This window comes from Microtus pennsylvanicus, chromosome 3 (genome assembly GCF_037038515.1).
Source record: "Microtus pennsylvanicus isolate mMicPen1 chromosome 3, mMicPen1.hap1, whole genome shotgun sequence".
In the NCBI taxonomy this organism is placed as follows: domain Eukaryota; kingdom Metazoa; phylum Chordata; class Mammalia; order Rodentia; family Cricetidae; genus Microtus; species Microtus pennsylvanicus.
In genome coordinates, this window is record NC_134581.1 from 61590254 (window position 1) to 61611603 (window position 21350).

The 21350-nt window shown below is 45.4% G+C and overlaps 1 protein-coding gene and 1 pseudogene across 1 annotated transcript; both read right to left on the reverse strand.

Moving 5' to 3' along the window:
* Positions 1-460: 460 nt before the first annotated feature.
* Positions 461-927, reverse strand: LOC142847029 (large ribosomal subunit protein uL24-like). The gene has a single exon (XM_075967770.1). The coding sequence runs from the start codon at positions 902-904 to the stop codon at positions 467-469; it is 438 nt and encodes a 145-aa protein (XP_075823885.1). The 5' UTR covers positions 905-927; the 3' UTR covers positions 461-466.
* Positions 928-10222: 9295 nt separating this feature from the next.
* Positions 10223-20996, reverse strand: LOC142846757 (large ribosomal subunit protein eL18-like; annotated as a pseudogene).
* Positions 20997-21350: the final 354 nt, after the last annotated feature.

Consider the following 21350-nt stretch of genomic DNA (forward strand, 5'->3'; position numbering starts at 1 on the left):
CCTTGTAAGCATGTTGAGCAGATTCCAGGTGAAGGCAAATAGAAGGAGCGGAATGGGGGCAGGGGCTGTGAGGTGGCTCAGTGGGTAAAGGGGCTTGCCACCACGCCTGAAAAACCAAGTTTGATTCCTGGGACCCACATGGTAGAAAGTGATAGCTGATTACCACAAGCTGTCCTCCGACCTTCACATGTTCACATGTGATGTGCATGTGCCTAAACATACACATATACACAATAAGTAAGTATGATCTAAAAATTTTAAAAATTTAAAGTGTGAGTGGAAATACATCTGCATGCATTCCAGACCTGTAACTGCCCCATCTCTGTAGAACCTACGGTCTGTTTATCATTCCCTGATATCATGTTCAGAGGTAGCTTTCCCATCGTGATCTTTTTCAATGACAGTGGTGATGTATTTTTTTTTTTTTTACTCAAGCAGTCTTTAATGGAAACTGTATGAGACGCCCCTACTCCTGCATCTTCTCAATTGTTTCTTCCTTGTATTTGCCCTTCTCCTTTCCTACTTGTGGAGACTTGGCTTTCCTTTCCAGGATCTTCTTTCGGTCTTTGTCCAGCTTTAGCCTGGTGATCACCACCTTGCTGGGGTGGATGCCCACATGGACAGTTGTGCCATTAGCCTTTTCCCGCTGCACCCGTTCAGTGTAGATGACGTAATTCTTCCTGTACACTTGGACCACTTTGCCAATCTGCTGGCCTTTGTAGTGTCCCCAGACAACCTGAACTTCGTCATCCTTTCGAATGGGCATCAAGCGAACATTGCACTTCTGTCTCAGCTCTTTGGAAAGGGGGGAAGACATGATCTTCCTCCGAATGTGAGAAGGTGCATTGAAATGCCGTTTGTGGTTCTTGCTCCGGTCAGAAGTCACAAAGGGATTGAACTTCATTTTGATGGCTGCGATCCAGTGATGGCCGCAAGAGGAAAGACTGGTGATGTATTTTTAAGTGGAAACGCAGTACTTCTTGGTCTTTAGCTTGTGTCATGGATTGAGCCCAGGGCCTCATGCGTACTAAGGAAGTGCTCCTCTGAGCCATACTTCCAGCCAGCACTATTTATAAAAATTAAAATTGGGGGGCTCAGAGATGCAGCTCAGCAGTATAGTCCTTGCCTAGCAAGATGAGGCCCGAGTTTAGCTGCCAGTACCACAGGATAGGTAACAAGGGTGTCCGAGAACCAGGAGCCATTGAGGGATGAGTGCCCTGCACTGTTATCAATGTCATGGTGACGTCCAGGCCAGAGCCGCTGCTGAGGGCCTTGTCTGAGTCCATTGTCCAGCTGCAGCTGGGATCTGTACTAATGTCTGTGACCCGTGTCACCTCAGGAGGCCTTAGGAACCATGTGAGATGAAATCAGAGGGTCATGCTGAGCTAGCCCTGCCCTTCGCTGGCCCTGAGAAAGCTGGCCTTGCCTCTTGCTGGACACTACAGCAAGAGAGCTGGCTCCTGCACTCGGGAGAGATGGCCCCACCCCTCACCACAGGTGAGGGTGAACTGAGCCTGAGGGCTTGCACTTAGGGGAGCTCACTCTGCTCCCTTGCCAGAAAAACCTGAAACCCTGTCTTGGAAAAAAAAGTGTGTGTGTGTGTCAAAATATGCTTGACTTCTCTTATTATTTATTTTGTTTTGTTTGTTTGTTCTTGAGACAGAGTTTTTCTGTGCAGCCCTGGCTATCCTGGAACTCGTTCTGCAGGCCAGGCCTCCAACTTAGAGATCCGCCTGCTTCTGCATCCTGAGTGCTGGGATTAAAGGTGTGCACCACCACTGCCTGCTTTGCTCAGCTTCTCTCACATTCTGTCTGTTAATAATTTTAAAGCTTTAGAAGTAAAAACAAAGTCAGAGACTGTGACGTGTCCAGATAGGTTTACTTACCATGTGTGTGTTGCCTTTATGTTTCTCCTAGCCTTTTAGCCTCTCTGTCGGATCTGAGCACTGAATCAGGGCCTCTGGTATAGGGCCAGTGCTCTTAGCTACTAAAGCCATCGCTGAGCTTGCATTGGTGCCTATTAAAGTGTGGCTGAGAACATACATTTCGGCTCTACAATTTCTGTTACAAGATGCAGTTGTAAATGCTCTCTTTTTGGGGAACTTTCAATTCAGGGTTTCTCTGTGCAGCTCTGGTTGTTCTGGAACTTGCTCTGTGGAGCAAGCTAGCCTAAAACTCAGAAATCTTTGTGCTCTTCCTTCTGAGTGCTTGAATTAAAGGCATGTGTGTGTGTACATGTATGTACACCTACACATGTATGTTTGTTGGGGTGGATATGTGCTCATGAGTGCAGGTACCTGTGGAGTCCAGAAGAGGGTGTTAGATTCCCCTGGAGCTAGAGTTCTAGGTGGCTGTTAACCACCCAGCATGGTTACTGGGAACTCCAGCTGGTCCTCTGCAAGAACAATACATGTGCTTAAGCGCGGAGCCAACCCTCTAGTCCTCCACCTTGTTCTTTGAGATAGGGTCTCTCACTGAACCTGGAACTTGATGGTTCGACTAGACTGGCTGGCCAGTGAGGTCCTGGGATCTGCCTGTCTCCACCTACCAGTAATGCTTTGGTTGTTGTGGTTTTTCAGTGGGTATGAGGAGCCACACTCAAGTCCTCATGGTTTTGCCCACCAAGTCAATCTCTCCAGTCCCAGACTGATTTGCTGTTAACATGTTAAACCTATTTTCTTTACTGTATTCTCTTTTTCTGTCTCACTTTCTCTCTCTGTCCCGGTGTCTATCTGTCTCTGTCTCTCTTCCATACACATACAGAAAGAAAAAGACAGAGAGCTTTCCTTATTTGTGTGTGTGTGTGTGTGTGTATGGGTATATGTGTATAGAGTATCACAAGTGTTGTGTGCAGATGCACACATCTGTGGGCGTGCATACAGAGGCCAAAGGAGGGCACGAGGTGTCCTCTTTCATCACTTTTTGATTTATTCCTTTAGGCAGGGTCTCTTCCTGACTCCAAACCAGATAGTCTCAGCAGTCCTCCTGTCTCCGCTCCCCAAAGCACTGGGGTTACAGGTATGTGTGGGATCATGTCCAGACTGTTATGTGGGTGCTGGTATCTGAACTCTGGTCCTCATGGTTGTACAGCAAGCACTTAGTCACTGAGCCATCTCTCTGATCCCTGAGTGTGATATTCTTTTTTCTGATCCATTTTATGGTAAGATATATAAATATACATATTTTCCTATACCCTTAAATTATTTGAGCATTTCTTTACGTTTTTTTTTCCTTTACTTGTTTATCTGAAGTGTAGATGTGTGCACAATACTGTACCTATGGAGTCAGGAGAAAACGTATAGGAATTGGTTCACTCATTCCACTGTATGGCTTCTGGGGATCAAACTCAGGTCATCATCAGGCTTGGCAGCAAGTGCTTTCACCACTGAGTCACCTTGCCTGCCCACACTTGGCTTCTTGACCTAGTTCCTGGGGAGCAACATGCTTTCAAGGAAGCACTTTATGGACTGAGCTCTCTCCCTAGCCCCCTAACCATGTCTTCAGCTCTTTTCAGATCCAGATCCCAGAGTATGTACTGTGCCAGCCTTGGAGCCCTTGGAGCCCGGTGCCCTGTCATTTAGAGTGTGTTCCTCGGCTCTGGGGAACTGTGTCACTCTGCTCAGCTCCACTGCTGTGAGGGGGACGATAGAGCACCTGTTCGGTGACGTTTCCTGCACAGGATATCAACAGCATAAAAGAGGTGCTCTCAAGGGCAAGCGCCAGACAGGAAGAGAACCGCAACCTCTCAGCAGACAGCTAATGCAGCCAGAAGATGGTAAAACCAGCGTTCAGATGAGGCAGCAGCTCGAAGAAAACTGTAGCCACCCCTCCAGGGTAGCCCTTTGGAGTTCAGCTTTGCCTCAGCTACAGACGGCTCCTGGATGCTTGCAGTTCAACAGAATCAATAAATAAATCAAAGAAAGCATCACTACAATTTAGCATAATTATTCTTAAAAATAATCTTTTTCTGGGGGGAGTATTTTTAGCTACAGAAAACTCAAGCAGAAAGTAGAAATTACCCCCTCATATCCATTCTGTCTCCTTCTCACCCCATTTACTCTGTTATTAGCATCTTGCTCCAGTTGATGAGCCAATCGTGATACATTACTATTAATTAACACCCATGACTTACAGTAGCGCTTGCTCTCTGTATTGCACGTTTTATGGGTTTTGATAAATGTCTAAGATCATGCAGCCACCATACTAGTTCCACACAGGACAGTTTCATTGTCTTAACGTGTTTCTGGGTACCACCAATTTATCCTGCTCTTTCCTCCCCAGTAAGCCTTGGTGAACTACTGTCTTCATAGTCTTGCCTTTTCCAGAATGTTCGATGGCTGAAAATCACACAGTATCTTGTCTTTTCATGCTGGTATCTCTGACTTAGTAATATACATTCTCTCCTCTTTCTGTGGCTTGATGGTTCATTCATTCATTTTTAAATCATTAGTATTTCATTGTCTGGATATTTGACAACTTAGTTGACCACCCATAACCTACTTAATGAAACTTTGGTTGCTTCCAAGTTTAGAAAATTATAAATAAAACAACTATAAACATTTGTTCATGTGTGTGTGTACATAAGTTTTCAATTCACTCAGGCAACAACAAGAACACTGGTCACTAAATTTATGTTTAGTCTTGGAAAGATGACCAAATTGTCTTCCTTCGTCTGTTGTTGGGGTCTTGCTCTTGTCATCTGCAGGAGTGTAGTCTGTAGTCCATGAGTAATTTCTCAAAGAGAGGTGAGGATAGCCTGCTTTTCTAAGAATGCAAATCTTTCTATAGACTTTACCATAGAAACTGCAATAGCCACATGGAATGATGGTGCGCATATATGCACGTGTGTGTGTGTGTGAGCACATGTATATTAATGAGTACATGTGTGTGCAGAGGCCAGAGAGCGCACTCAGGTATTGTTCCTCAGGAGCTGTCCACCTTGTTGTGGAAACGGAGTTTCTCATTGGCCTAGAACTCACCAAGTAGGCTGGTCTTGCTTTCCAACCAGGCCCAGGCATCTGCCTGTTTCAGGTCTTCAAGCGCTTTTCTGGCTATGGTGGCTTGAATGAGAATGGCCCCACAAGCTTGCATATTTGAATACTTGGTCCCCAGTTAAGCAGAACTGTTTTGGGAGGGATTAAGAGGTGTGGTCTTGTTTGGAGAGGTGTGTAGCTACAGGTGGCTTTGAGGTTTCAAAAGCCCGCACCAAACCCAGCCCCTCTCCACTCTGTACCAACTGTGAATCAGATACAAGCTTCCAGATGCTGCTCCAATGCCTGCCTGCCTGCCTGCTACGGTGTTCCTCACCATGATGGCCATAGACTAGCCCTCTGACACTAGAAGCAAACTCCTAATGAAATGCTTTCTTTTATAAGTTGCCATGGCTACGGAATCTCTTCACGGCAATAGGATAATAACTAAAACGCTGACCGACCCACGCCTTCAGGTCCAGAGGAAATGAACTTGAAGCACAGATCTTTCCCCTCAAATGTCTGGAGACACCATTTTAGTGTTCTCTGGCGTATAGAGTACTGAGTCACAAATGAGTCAACCTTGCTTTTTGTCTTTATGGATGTCCGAGTGCGTGCACCTCTGTCTTTAAAGGCTGGTGTCCACCCGTGTCAGGATCTTGCTTAGGATGTGCTGGGATGTGGATTTTCATTGCCTTTGGAGCATAATGAAACTTCTCAGAAATCACTCTCCGGACCTTTAACCACGCAGGGAGTTTTCTTTCACGAGTCTTCAGGTCTCCCAGTTCTCAGCTGTCACCCTCTGCTCATTTCCTCCTCCTCCAAACCGCCTTCTCTCTTGGAAACTTTCTCAAAGCTGCCCTGACATCACTCTTTTGCCTTATGAGGGTTAGTTTTCTTTACTACTGCCAATGTGAATCTTAACACACATCTTTGCTTGTTTTTTCTTAATGTTTTAATTTTGTAATTGTGTTTATGTACAGAAAACTTAGCAATGTACATCTAACCCAGTTTTGTGGCCATGTCTTTGGCCTTTGCCTTTTCTAGCTTGGTAACAGGTGCTACAAATTTAGGACTCAGGACGTTGCCTCACCGGTGGTAGCAAATTGCATCATATACAAGTAGCTTCTATCAGCTTAGCTGGAGCATCCTTGTCTTATGAGTTAACCTATGTGAAGCAACAGTGGTGCAGTCTTCCTGTGGACCAAGAGCCCCAGTCTGTTTCCTCCCTTGATGATGCAGTAGGGAACCCCCATCTTTGACACACGGCAGGCAGGAAGACCACCAGCTCAGTGGGATCTATGCCATGGGCACTCACCACCAGCTGAGCCTTCTTGTTCTCCTCTAATGTGGTGACTGTATTGACCCTACTTGAAGGACAGGTAGTCTCTCAGTTGGAACATCGCCTTTGCCACCTGCCTTCTTCCTAGCATGGGCCAGCAACCTTAGCTTCTTCTCTTGCTTTGTCTCTGGTCTGAACTTGTGGGCAAGAGTAAGCAGCTGGGTAGCCGTTTCTGGTCCAGGGCTTGGGTGAACTGTTGAATGGCAGGAGGTACTTTGAACGGTTTATAGGGGATGGCCCTTTGCCACGGCAGCCTGATGTAACCAGGCCATTTGATGAAGTGGGTGAGGTCTCTTTGTTACTGGATATCCTGCTCAGTGCTAAGTTCTTGGGCATTTTTTCAACCAAAGGATTCACTATGTTTTTGGCCTCCTGTTTCTTCACAATGGTAGGTGCCTGGGCCACCTTCTTCCCCTTGGCCTTCTCTACTTTGGACATCTTGCTTGGCTGGAGGAAAGAGAAAGCCTTGTTTTTCAGGTGTTTTTTGTTATACCTTTCTACTCTAATTTTAGAGCTCGTGTTTCCCAACATTCAATTAAGGATGTCATGTGATGTGCTGATATTTTTCTGACTCCTCTAATATATAATACTTGACTTCATAATTACCAGGTCTTAAGAGATCTTGCCCTACAGCCTATTTCATCTCAGATGACCACAGATAGACGTGCACAATTCACCCAGGTCCAGCGGGGTCCCATCCGCTGTAGCTCCTGGATCTTCTATAACGAAGGACATGAAACGCCAGTTCCCAGCCTGCATTGTTATCAGGCTGTGTCCTATGGGAGCCACAGGCTGCATGGTGGAAGCTCCAAAGACAGCACTTCTCCCGCCATCCCTTCCTGCTCCAGAAAGACTGCTTGAAGTGGGGAAGTCAGCGCCTGAGCTAACTCAGTTTAGGAGAATACGTCCCCTGCCTAAATGTGCCTCCTCCTTGGGGTGCCTCAGGATGAAGATCAGCCTACTTCACAGGGAGCCCCGGCCCCACCTGCTTCCACATTTGAGCATGGAGTGAAAGGCATTCGATTCTGCCTTTGGTTTCTTGGGAGGTGAAGAAAAATGGCCAAACGCTGGGAAAGACCCATGTTCACCTCTTAGTGCTCCTACTGACTTGAGAAATAGTCAGCCCTACCTCATCAACTGGATTGTATCAGCTGAGACGCAGGAAAAAAAAATCCTTTCCCCAAAGTTCTAGAGGACCAGTACAAGGGAACAGAAGACAGCTGCAGCTCTGACTGCAGACTATTAATGCTGATAAACACTGGGAGAGTCGGGACAGTTCATCCAACTGGCGTTTTCCTTGTGTCGTGGTGTGTGTGTGTGTGTGTGTGTGTGTGTGTGTGTGTGTGTGTGTGTGTGCAGGCGCATATGGAGGCTGAAGGTTGATGACAGATGTCTTCTTCTTGTTGCCCTTCACCTTATCTTTTGAGACAAGATCTCTTTCTGAACCAGGACCTTACTGATTCATCTAGACCGGTTGGCTTCCTGTCTCTGCCTCCCCATTGCTGGGATTGCAAGTAATCACTACCAGCTTTATAGAGGTGCTGGGATTTGAACTCAGGTCCTCATGCTTGTGTATCCCCAGACCTTCAACAAATGTTTGTGTGCCTCCTCTGTGCAGTACACACAGGCTGACGTCTTTGGATGCTGAGAAATGCCCTACTCAGCACCATTGAGGAGGAAGGACACACCAGAGAACAGCCTCCAAAGAAGTGGCCTGGCTTCTCTGAGCACCCAGAGACCTTTGACAACGAGGAGAGGCTGCTGGGAGAGAGAAGGGAGGAAATCTCAGAGACCAAGCAGCTACAAGGTTGTGGCTCCCCAGAATCAGGCAGAATTGTGCAGGCTCCAATGAATTTGGAGTGTAAATTGAGCAGATAGACTTGGCTGGTGCAGCACAATAAAGATCTGCAAACACTCGGCTCCGTATTGAACCTGAGGCAGGGTGATTAATTCATTATTCACTTCCTACGCTGGAAGTGAAAGTGTGTACACCCAGGGGCCAGCTCGGATGAGAATGGTCATAAATCACGCTATTTAGAAGTCTAGCAATGAGAAAATCAGCTGGCTGCAGGGGGGTGTTCTGTAGGCAGCAACAGTAGATGTGGGGCCAAGGCAGGCCAGCTCGCTCTCTGGAAATGGCCCAGTTGGCCAGGCATTTGGCTTCCCAGTTAAGGCAGCCAGCCTCTCCGCCACCCGCCTTGGCGCTTCCTGGCCTGACCACAAGCAAACAAACTCTATTACGCCCAGCAGAAGTGTGCCTGTGACCTGAGATGGCCTCTCTCAAAAGTGAACAAAGTCCTAGGGATAGTATTAGAGCCCCCAAAGGGCTGCTGGAATAAACTAGTACCCATCCCTCTCCTGGGGCTGTTCTGGATTTCAGGTCTTTCTGGCCAGACTTGGGTGGCTCAGCATCTTTCAGTCAGGGTTCATGGCTATCACTAGTTACCAATCTTGAGCCTCTCTCTTTACCCTCCAGTCTCTATTGTCTTCACATAGGAGTCCTTCGGAGGACTTGAATTTCCTTTAGAGTAACAATAACAATGAGTCTCTCTGAATATGTCATCTAATTTAACCCTCATAGTGGTGAGAGGAGTTTTTAGCTATAGTTTACAGTGGAGGAAACCAAGGCTTAACCCAATAAAATGGCCTACGAGGATGCAACCTTCGGTTGGTCTGTCTACAGGCACTGGGTTTTTAATGTTTGTTGACAGGCCATTCTGCTGATCCGGAACTTTGCAGTATTTGCTAAAATGCTCCAGGCATGTTTCAGGGCCCTTCAGACTTAGCCTGTCTTCCCTGGAGCCAGAGTAAGCCCTGAGAGACTGGCCAAGGCTTCACTTGCTACCAAATTTAGCGTGAAAGAATAAAAAATGAAGTAAAATAAATGACTAAAAGTATTATCTGTACTCGTTCCCAATCTCTGCCAGAGCTGAATACTCTCCTTAATAAGAGAAGAGTTCTGACTCCTCCCAGTCCTTTCCCCCTGATGGAGCCCTTGGGCTGCAGACAATCTGTCTGCACTTCCTTTGCCTCACTTGGCGCACAAGAAACGTGGCTCTCTTAAATCTACTATGGAGCAAAAGTGCAAATAGCAGAATTCTTTAACAAAAGGTCAACTAAGGGATTAGTAGGTGAACCTCATTCTCCTCTGTGTTCCATAAAAGAACACCGTAACTCAGTTTACCTTTTGAAAGAACAGGTATGATCTTCTAATAGTGCCCTTTCTGCTAAGCAGGGAAAGAACACTAAATGCCAGCCCTGCATGTCTCCACTGCAGTGGGGATTCTACTGCCCGCTTCCTTTAGTCTTGCTGGCTTGTGTTGATCAAGCCCCAAGTGAAGGTCCCTAGAACGGTCAGTTTAGTCTGGCTATTCTCACATATGGGTTGTAGTTGGCATTTATGGCTAAGAAGGAAGACAGGGAAATAGACTTGCTGGTTACACCAAGTCTCATCCTAGAGAAAGGTGGGTGACCTGAACAGGTCACCAGGCGGGCCCTGCAGAGCCTGCTCGCTATTCAAATCAAGGCTGCTAGAGAGACAGACAGAGGGACAGTCACATTTGTTCTGTTCCCTTCCAGAAGTTGTTTACTCAGTGTCCGCAGTGGGGTGGGGTTGCTCCAAGGGAACGGGACCCAGGCTCCTAGCTGGTGCCTGCCAGTGTTGTCTGGCAAGGGTTGTGAGTGGAGGCTCTGAAGACTGGGGAAAAGCTGGGGAAAACCGCGTTTGGCTCACACCCAGATGTAAGCATCCACCGCAATCTGAACTCAGGACATGGTATCCCGAAACAGCAAGCTGAAGTTTCGTTGCCCCATATGAATCTACCGACAGAAGTTATAAAATTTTACCCCATTACTTGATAAACTGAACTTTCTTTTTTTTTCTTTTTTTAAGTAATAGTAAGATCCAGGGTTAGTTTTTGTAGCCATGGCTGGTCTTTCTACTCTGGCAGGCTCAAACTTCTGGCCCTTGGAGCAGACATAGGGTTTGGTGTGGCTGTGTGGGGTGTCTGGAGCCTTGCAAAATGCCAATACATCTCTCTGCCTTTCCAAGGACCAGACAGGAGCATGGTGTCACAGCCCTTTGGAGACTCCAGGTCAGCCGGTCAGGGATGGATATTACCCCAGCCTTGAGGATGAGACTTTGGGCCTGCTCCCTCACAATCCACACACCTTCAGCTTGGGCACTTCCAGAATCCGCAATCATCTGTGACTGTCCCCACACACAACACAGCTGTTTTGTTTTCTTGGCCAGCAAGCTTCATCTTTCGGATCATCTGGGACAGGGACAGAGGTGGCCGGTTAGTGCGACTCATAAATAACCTTTTTTAGCACAACCTGATTGAAGGTGGAGTTGTCTGTCCAGAAACCTGTATGGCCTGACTAGCAGCTGCAGGTAGACCTCCTGACTCTTCAGCTCTTTGCACCGAACCTTTCCGTCTTGTGGCAAATGTCAACACCCATGATGGCACCTCCCGCTCAGACAGGTCTAGAACTGAACTGAACTTTCTAAACAGGCTCACCCAAATGCCTAACCAAGTACCCCTAAAACTACATTTTGCCAAAGAAATATGTAGTCTGAACTACAAACTGGGGTGAAAATATGCTCATTTGGTGTGTGTGTCTCTGTGTGTGTGTATGTGTGTCTGTGTGTGTATGTGTGTATGTGTGTGTGTTCAGACCCACACCTTCAGCCTGGTATGTTTGTGAGTGGATGCTGGTATGAAATAGGGACTTTAAATGACAATTCTGGAAGGATTGCTTGGTCAGTAAACAAGGAAGATTGCTTGGTCAGTAAAATGTTTGCCTTGCAAACTTGGAAACCTGAATTTTATCACTGGAACCCATCTTTCTTTATTTCTTCCTTCTTTCCTTGCTTCCTTCTATCCTTCCTTCCTTCTTTCTTTTTTTTTAACGCCAGATTTGGGGTTCACACTTGTAATCCTAGTGTTTGGGATGTAGAGCCAGGCAGAGCCCTGGGGCTTGCTGGCCAGCAAGCCTGGCCTCATGAGTTCCATGCTAGTGAAAGACCTTGTCTCTAAACAAAAAGAGAAGCATATGGCACCTAAGATGGTCTTTTGGGTTACACACGCACACGTACACACTATACACTTGTAAAAGCTCATGTACCTGAGATGGTGCTCTGGCCTACACACACACTCATGCACTTATGTGTATATGAATGTGCACTCACACATATACACGATAACAATTATCCCAGGGGGTATTTATTTAACGTAGTAAAGATACACAGTTTTTCAGAGGACAGCTCCAGGCTTTTGGTATGTGTACCCTCTTTTGTATAACGGCCACATTCTAGATCATGAAGCAGAATCTGCTCAGCTGCATCCAGTTCCCTCCTAGTCAGTCCCTACCCCCTAGATGAGAACTGTACTAATTTGTTTAGGGAACTTTAATTTGCCACTGCCTTTGAACTTTACATAGCTGGAACCTGACCTATGCATTCTCTGGCTTCTGCTTAGTGTAATGTATTTGATATTAATTCACTTTGCTCATTGTATCAGCATCAATTCCATTACTGCCGAATGGTCAACTCAGCGTGAAGACAGACAAATCTGTTGATCCTGTCACCTGTTGACAGACATTTCTTGTCTTTCTAATGTTTGCTTGTAAAGAATAAAACTGGGTATGGCCTTTTGTTTGTTCTTGTTAAGAAGGCTTTATGTAAAAACTACATTGGTTTCTCTATGTTTAATAGGACTTTATTAGAAACTTCTAAGAAATATGCAATAAGTTTAAAAATAATTTATACAAATGTGAAATAAAGATAGAATGCCACTGAACCTTCATAATAATTCATATATTAAAAATTAATTTATTTTTATTATGTGTATGAGTGTTTGGATGTATGTTTGTGTACCACATATGTGCCTGATGCCTACTGAGACCAGAAGAAAACACTGGGTTCCTTGGAACTGGATTTACAGATGATTAGAGCCACTATGGGGTACCAGAAACTGAAACCAAGTCTTCTGCAAGAGAAATGAGTGCTCCTAACCATTCAGCCATCTCTCCAGCCCTGAATTCTTATGTATACGTATTTTTAATTTTGATTGTACATGTGTGCTCTGTATGTGGGTATGTGCACACAAGTGCAGATTTCCCATGGAAGCCAGAGTTTCCAGATCAGAGTGGCAGTCACTGGTAAATATGAGCTGCCTCTGTGGATGTGAGCTGCCATATGTAGGTGTGAGCTGCCTATGTGGGTGTGAGCTATTCTATGTGGGTATGAGCTGCCTATGTGGATGTGAGCTGTCCTAGGTGGGTGTGAGCTGCCCTATGTGGGTGTGAGCTGCCTATGTGGGTGTGAGCTGCCCTATGTGGGTGTGAGCTGCCTACGTGGGTGTGAGCTGTCCTATGTGTGTGTGAGCTGTCCTATGTGGGTGTGAGCTGCCTACATGGATGTTGCAAATCAAATTTGGCTCCATTGAAAGAGTAGTATATTCTTTTAAGCACTGAACCACCTCTCAGGTCCCCCCACTATATATGTTTTTTAAATAGTTCAATTAGGAAGAATCATCCAACATCCAAAATTCTTGTAAAAATAAAATAATTTCATCCTATATAAGAATTGCCAGCATACTCTTAGGATCTATGTTTTCAGTATCTAGGAACTTGAAGCGAATTCATGTTAGGTAAATAGGTTAGACACAGGCTCTGTATAGTTCTGTTAGTCATACCCAACCCCATCCAGCACTGATACAATTCAGTCTGTAAACAATGCAGACTTAATGTTTCTTCCTAGGAGAGTCATACCAGTGGGAAATATATGGATGTTTATACACAGAAATACATGGCAATCGGGTGAAGGAAAAAGTGGACCCTTGGTACAGAGTTCTAGGGAGACCGGAAATGAGCCAGGAGCTAGAGTGATGCCCAGGACGTTAAAAACCTAGTGGAACCGTGGCAGGGGCCTCTGTGGTGGCGGAAACACAACAGGGCCTCTGCAGTGGTGTGGGTTGGGGAATAAGGGTCCCTGGGGAGCCCAGATGAGTCACAGGACATGGTCATCAAGGCTGGGAGCAATTTGTGGAGAGGAGTTGGTGTGTCGTTACAGAGAATGAGGACATGAGACAGAAAGCTGGCCCTGGGGATGGTGACCAGAGAGTCACCTTGTTAGTGGGCTCTGAAAATTAAAACAAATCAAAACAAACCACTGATTTAGTCAAGTCTGAGCCTCTGTCCTGGGTGCAGACATTTCCATTTTCAATGTCAAAATGTGTCCACATATACGATTGCAAGTTAGAAAAAAAAGAATTATAGTCATTCAAATGTATTCGCTATCTCTTCTGTCTTGCATACATTTGATAAAACCAGCGCCCTGTCACCTTCCAAGTTATTCATATGAAAACCTTCCCAGTGAGGGGCCTCTAGATAATGACAGTGAACTGTGCAGTTCACAGAAGCTAGGGGGATTTTCGATGTTTTCATCGGAAAGGAATGATAAATACTTGAGATGTGCTTGCTCAGGTTTTATACAAGCTACTTCATAAATGTATGTATGCCATTTTTATGGGCTCTTTGGAAAAAATAGTTATTAACTTGGACAGAATCTGAACAAAGTCCACGGGAATGCCACCAGACTCCCTCCCAGGGTGACAAGACACTGAGAAGTCCTTTCAGGGGATTGTAAATCCACCCTTGTCCTTGGCACATGCCCACTCAAGCACAGAGCAAAGCAGGAAGAAAGGCCTCATAGAAATCAAGATGTAGGGATGATGGATGACCCCTTATCCACTAACCTGGGGAGACACAGAAACTACACAGAGAGAGACAGAGACAGACAGACAGACAAAGGCGCAGAGACAGAGAAATAAAGTCAGACCCATGGAGACAGAGAGACTGAGAGACAGAGAGAGACACACAGAGACAGAGAGATATAGAGACAAGGAGACAAAGACAGAGACACAGAGGCGTGAGATACAGAGACAGAGAGAGAGAAAGAAGAAATAAGCTAGACCAGTTCCTAGTGAGCCCAACTAGTTACTGGCAAACACTGTTTTCTTGTTAAAGAACTCTGTAGTCCATCTGTTCAGTAATCTTGTCTGGATTTTGGTTGGCACAGGTGGCACTTGTCAATCAAACTGTAAATTTTATTTATTAACTCTGATTAAAAATCAGTCTTGTGTGTGTGTGTGTGTGATTATGTGTGCATATGCATGTAAGTGAATGTGGAGGTCAGAGGTCAGCCTTAGGTACTGCTCCTCAGAAGTCATCTACCTTGCTTTTTTAAGACACGGCCCCAAGACAGCTAGGATAGATAGCTAGGCTGATTCCTAGGGTGTCCCAGAAATCTGCCTGTGTCTGTCTTCAAATCCCCAGCTACTGTAAGCCACCATAAACGCAGCCACCACACGCGGCTTATCTGGGTGTGAGGATTGAACTCAGGTCCTCATGACTACATGGTGAGTGTTTTACTGACTGAGCCATTTCTCCAGCCCCAGGCCAATGTTTTCCATTTATGTCCTTTTCCTGCCATTCCTCTGGTTTTCTATGCTATCTTAAGGGGTTTCCTGGGGACCCTTGCTATCCTCTGGGCAGTCAGCTCTCAGACAGGGTGAGCTAAGCCATTCAAACACAGTGGGCAATGCACTTCATGGAAGCATAGACCTGCTGGGGTCTGAGTAGAAAGCCGCAGGTAACAATTCATCTGACTCATGACGTTTTTGGTCATAGCACTCATGGTAAGTAAAAAGTTCTACAGTCTCAGTTTAGATTGAAATTTCACTACCATATAACAAGGAATCTGGAAATCTGTTTAAAGCTAAATCTTTCTCATCAACCTGGGCTTGCTGCCAGCAGGGAGCTTCCAGCAGTGACAAGCATGTATCTGGCTCTGTTCTTATGAACCTGGAACTATGGTCCCTCCTGGGGTGGGCTATTCTAGAGGCTGGGAGCAAGAATCCTTTGACAGGTACTTCTGTAAGAGGACACTTCCCTCCGGGGCTTCACACAAGCTGTAAGCCTTGTTCTTTTCAGCTCTTCCAGACAAGAATGGGAGCCCATTTGCTGTGTCCAGGCCTCTTCCTCTACACCCCATCTCTCAAAGAAGGCACGTATTTCCCCATTCTCTTTAGAGGACTCTTCCTCCACCTCCCATCTCCGCTGCTTTAGCCCTTATGGCTTCATTGTGGTTTTAAGGACTTTAGCAGTATTTGAAACCAGTTCAAAGACACTTAGGAAATATTTGAACAGTGGCCATCTATGGAACGTAACTTCTCTTTTCACATGGTAGCCAAGAGGAAGGCAGAGTTCCATCTGTGTGTTCAGTTAAAGTAGCTTTCCACTGTCTGTTCTAATCTTGGCTTTCAACTTCCTCCGTTCAAGCTTGATGGTATTTCTTTAACATTGTGTGTGTGTGTGTGTGTGTGTGTGTGTGTGTGTGTGTGTGTGATGGCACACATGTAGAGGTCAGAGAGTTGCAGCTTGCAGAGGTTGGTTCTCTCCTTCCACCACGTGCATCCAGCGACTGACCTCAGGTTGTCAGGGTTGATGGTAGGCTCCTTTACACACGAAGCCATTTCACTAGTCCCAGCTTAATGGCTTTTCTTCTAGATAGAAAGCCACTCAAAAGCAGAGGTTAAAAATCTGTGCAGTCTCAGCCCACATGTTTTCCGCAAGGGCAGTTTTCCTTCTATTTGAAACACGCAGTATAAAGAGCAACAACAATTACGGAATCCATTTAAGTCATAATACTTACATAGAGCTGAATGCTCACCTTATCATTTCTTTTCATGTGTATGGAATAGGTGTGTGTATGTGCTGGTTCATGTGTGTGTGGGTACATGTGTCTACATGCACACGTGGAAGCCTAAGGTCGACATCAGATGTCTTCATCAATTTCTCTCCATTTCAGTCCCTAAAGCAGTGCCTCTCACTTTAACCCCAGGCTTACTAATATGGCTAGTATCCTTAGCCTGCTTGGCTTGGGCATCCATTGTCTCCACATTCTGAGCACTAGAATTGCAGTCAGGCTGCCATGCTGACCTGGCATCTAAGTTGGTTCTAGGGGACCCAAACTGCACACTTGTATGGCAACTGCTCTAACCATTGAGCAATCTCCTCAGCCCCTTATTACTATTATTTCTTAATGGCAAATTTTAATAGGATTGGGAAAAGATTGGGATACATATAATGAAATATTATTCAGCCTTTTAAAAAGTAGAAAAATTTGCTATACAAAACAACATGACAAAATAGCAATTGCTATATATTAAAAATTGGAATTTATACCAAACAAAAATTGTCCATGACTCGTGAAGAGAACAAAGGGGAAAAAGTCACTAGTCACAAATAGCTAAAGAGCCAATGTGTTTCTTTTTAGTGTTTTACTTGGGGATCTGTGTAAGCGGAGGCCGAGCTTTTCTTTTGTCCCGACTGCCTGGTCCCAAATAATCACACAAAAGCTTGTGCTAATTACAAAATGTTCAGCCTATAGCTCAAGCTATTATTAATTAGCTCTTACAACTCAAATCGACCCATGTCTATTCATCTGCATCTTGTCACGCGGCCTTGTGGCTTTACCTGTTCTCTAACACATCTCGTTCCTCTGGGGCTGCTCATGTCTCCCTCTGGCTCTGCCCTTCTTGTCTCTGTATTTTCAGCGTGAGTTTCCTGCCCAGCCTCATTCTGCCTTGCATACACAGTTCTAAATCCTAATTCTTTCCTTTTTATCAGTAATTTGTAGGTGTGTGTGTGTGTGTGTGTGAGGGTGAGCCTGTGCATATATATGTTTGTGTGTGTGTGTGTGAGGGTGAGCCTGTGCATATATATGTGTGTGTGTGTGTGTGTGTGTGTGTGTGTGTGTGTGTGTGAGGGTGAGCCTGTGCATATATGTGTGTGTGTGTATGTGTGTGTTGTGAGGGTGAGCCTGTGCATATATGTGTGTGTGTGTGTGAGGGTGAGCCTGTGCATATATGTGTGTGTGTATGGACATGTGGAGCACAAGTTTTTGAAGTATGGCCTGGTGATCCTCTGGATTTCCTCTGTGTCTGTTGTTATGTCCCCCTTTTCATTTCTGATTTTGTTAATTTGAATATTCTCTCTCTGCCTTTTGGTTAGTTTGGATAAAGGTTTATCTATTTTGTTAAAGAACCAACTCTTTGTCTCATTGATTCTTTGCATTGTTTTTTCTTTGTTTCTATTTTGCTGATTTCAGCTCTCCATTTGGTTATTTCCTATCATCTACTTCTCTTGGGTGAGTCTGCTTCTTTTTGTTCTAGCACTTTCAGGTGCTCTGTTAACTCACTAGTGTGGGATTTCCCCAGCTTCTTTATGTAGGCATTTAGTGCTATGAGCTTTCCTCTTCACACTGCTTTCATTGTGTACCATAAATTTGGGTATGTTGTGCGGTCATTTTAATTTCTTTTTTTTTTTTTTTTTTTTTAAATATTTATTTATTTATTTTGTATACAACGTTGTCTGTGTGTATGCCTGGAGGCCAGAAGAGGGCACCAGACCCCATTACAGATGGTTGTGAGCCACCATGTGGTTGCTGGGAATTGAACTCAGGACCTCTGGAAGAGCAGGCAATGCTCCTAACCACTGAGCCATCTCTCCAGCCCCTCATTTTAATTTCTTTATTTCTTTTTTGACCCATTGGTGACTCAGGTGATGATTGTTCAATTTTCATGTGTTTATGGGCTTTCTGAAACTAGTGTTGTTGTCAAATTCTAACTTCAAGTCATGGTGATCCAATAAGATACATGAGGTTATTCCAATTCTTTTGTATCTGTCGAGGTTTCCTTTATTATGAAAAATGTTTTAATGTCTCCACACTGAGCCAGTGTAGGGTACACCATGATTTACTCGATCTTTTTCCTTTGTTATTGAACATTGAGGTTGCTTTCATTTTTTTTTTACCACTTTGTGGAATATCGTAATGTCACCATCACCCATAAATCTGTGTTTGAACTTTGCATGTGGACTTTTGAAAGGCTGTTGACACAAATTGCCGTATCACTTTTCTAGAAAGGTCTATCACAGGTCAAACTCATTAGTCTAAAGTCGCATTCCCACACCTGTGCTGACCCAGACTCGGAGCTTTTATTCAGATTGCACGTGTCATTCTCTTCTCTGGGCAACGCCAGAGACCCAGGAACAAACTGGGCTTTGGCTACAGGGACCATAATCTTAGAGCTGAGTATCCATTTCAGGGAGGAGAAGAAGGAAGTAATGTGTGTAATCATGTTTGCATAGTCAGTGTCCTCCCAGAAGGATGCTGCATTCTCTACTGATCCAGTGTGTGTGTGTTTAGCTCATTGCCTGGCAAGGCAGTCCTGCCTTTGTCGTCAAGCGTATAGCAAGGCAGGGTAGCTTTGTTTACACCCAGCACTGCCCAGTCTTCCTGCACACATGGAGGCAGAGCATCCTCCAGGCATCTTTAGCAGCACCTGATAGTCATATCCCTAGGTGGGTTATTAGCCGTCTATTCAGCCTGAGTGGTCCTGCTTTGCAAATGCTGACTTTCATCCAGAGCGTGTCCCAAGTCCCCAGACAGGACCCCACCACACACAGGACCTGTCTTATTATAATTTTACCATAGGAAACAAGGAAGATACTTAAAGGCACGTTTTAATGGACATATTTTAATGCTTCAGAAGTGCTACATGTTTACAGGAGAAAACTTAGGAAAACCAGGAAAGTAGGAAAAGAAGGCTACGGAGCAGCCAGCGTGGATGGCGGTCTGTTTGGCAGATGGTGAGTTTGCCACATCTCAGAGAATGTCTGTGTGGGGTCTGCAGGGATTATGGTCATTCAGCCCAGCAGATGTCAGGAGATGGAGAATAAAGATGGCGGTCCAGGGAGCGCTCTCCTCACACTATCTAAACCCAGAGACCTAGCTTCAATCACCAGGAAGAAGAGCAGGAAAAACTCTGAACCTACTCCAATGAAAACTTTCCCTTTTGTCCTAGAAAACTGTGTTTACAAGAAAATGAGGAACACCGGTAAGGTTTGAGTGTCCAATGTCCCCCATAGGCAAGTGTGTTTGAATCCCTGGTCTTTAGCTGGAGGTTGTTTTGGGGAGGTTTAAGGACTTTAAGAGGCAGGACTTTGCTGGAGGAAGTGGGTCTCTGGGGATGGTGGAGGAGGATGGGGGCGTTGTTGAGGTTTTATGGCCAGCTCCATTTCATCTCTGCTTGCAGACAGCAGGTGCCTCTGACACTCCTGTCACTGCGCACCCTCCATTCACCTTCCCCCCATCCTGGAATGCGTCCCCCAGCGCTGTGATCCAGGAGGAGTCCTTTTCTTCCTTAAATTGCCTCTTGTCAGGTCTTCTGTCATAACAGTGAGAAAGGTAGCTAGTATAAACAGAGTCTAGTCTGTACTATTTTTCAGTTCCTGTGGCTTCTGATTACCACCTTCAAGTAGTGTGCCTCATTCACTACTGACCTCTTAGCCGGTGGACCAGCCAGCTTCTGTTATTGTGTGGCAGAGGACCCAATGGGCCGACTTCAAGCATCCAGAGAGAGTTCTAAGGAATACACTAGTAACTCTGGACTCCCTGTGGCATTTCCCCAAATAGTCACTGAGAGCAAGACACTGCACTAGGCTGAGATTGTTCCCAGAGAAGGCTGGGAAGCCATTCTTGTTGTGACGTGACTCCACCAAGGGTCTTCAGTGGTGGGTATTTCCCCCCTCACTTCTCCTTGAAGGGAACTGGAGGTTAACTTTCATAAAGCAGCATAAATGTCTAATCACAAAAACAAACAAACAACAAAACTCAAGAAGGCCACAATTCTTCACAGGAATGAACCAGAAGAAAAGGACTCTGGCCTCCCTAAACTGCTAGGAGGACCTGGTTCTTCGTCTCCCCAGGACCCTGACAGACACTGACACATCTTCACTGTCAAGACAAGGGAGCTGTAGATGGGTCACCGAGGCAGCCCTGCGAGCCTCAGAGATTTCAGAAGGCGGGTTCTGACTCCTGGGTTGCCATTGCAGCGATGCCTACAGTGACAGGGAAGCTGAGCCGTCTAGAATGTGGAGCCACAGGGCAGCACTTAAAACAGATTAAGGTCTATTTATACTCAGGAACACCACACGGTAATTACAAATCACAAAAGATTATAGAAATTAGGGACATATGAGTCTGTCTCGATTTTAAGTTAAAAGGACTTAAGCAATGTGTAGGACACAATGTTATTTTTAAATACAGTGACATCCATTCAGATCTATTATGCAGAAAACCTCTAATGGGATAGCAGCAATCTTTATTTTTCTTTTTCATATTCTTCTGTGTGCTTAAAGTAATTATGGCATAGATGCCTTGCTTTAACTTTTTTAAGTATAAGGCTTCTGAGTGAAAATGTTGTTAGACCCTGCTATGACATCCTTGAAGTACTGACACCCATAGCTCCTTCCAAGAAGAAATGTGACATTTTCTACAGGGAGTGGGGTGTGACGGTCAGCCTTCAGCTGTAATACCTGGGCAGTCAGGTCAGTCTCTAAGCTGATCCCATTTCTCTCTGGACAGTCAATTGCCAGTGCCAGCATGGAGGAGCTCTAGCCCCCACCTCCCTGACTCAGGTCGAAGTCTTCTTGGTGCGTCCATGGTCTGAGAGCTTCCCAGGGGCTGGCAGAGGCTCCCTGAAAGCCTGGGGCTCTATGCACCAACCCTTCTCCTCCGCTTTCCTACCAGGACCGGACTGCATGGCCCTCGTCATGGACTCCTGCTTCCTCCACAGGATCAGCCTAGCATGTCTCTTCCCAGCTTGGTTCTCCTAGAGGACCTACTGGATCCCTGTTTTTCCAAATGTACTATGGGAAATCTGCCTTAGCTGTTACAAATTCTTTACATGGAAAACCCCTGAATCCTGCCAAACAATTATACCAGAGAACACCCAGTTGGCAACAGAAAACTAAACAAAACCCATTCTCTACCAGGATTTTCCTCTTCTAATTGTATTCTGGATTTCTTTTCCTTAAACCTGGCTCCCCCTCAACTCATGGTGCTTTATATTGATTCTAAAATGAGAGAAGCTTGTAAATAAAAATGAGTGTCAAGGGGCTGGAGAGAT

What these genes read in the sequence shown, in the direction of transcription:
- LOC142847029 (XM_075967770.1), bottom strand. Translation starts at nt 904, where the DNA reads ATGAAGTTCAATCCCTTTGTGACTTCTGACCGGAGCAAGAACCACAAA.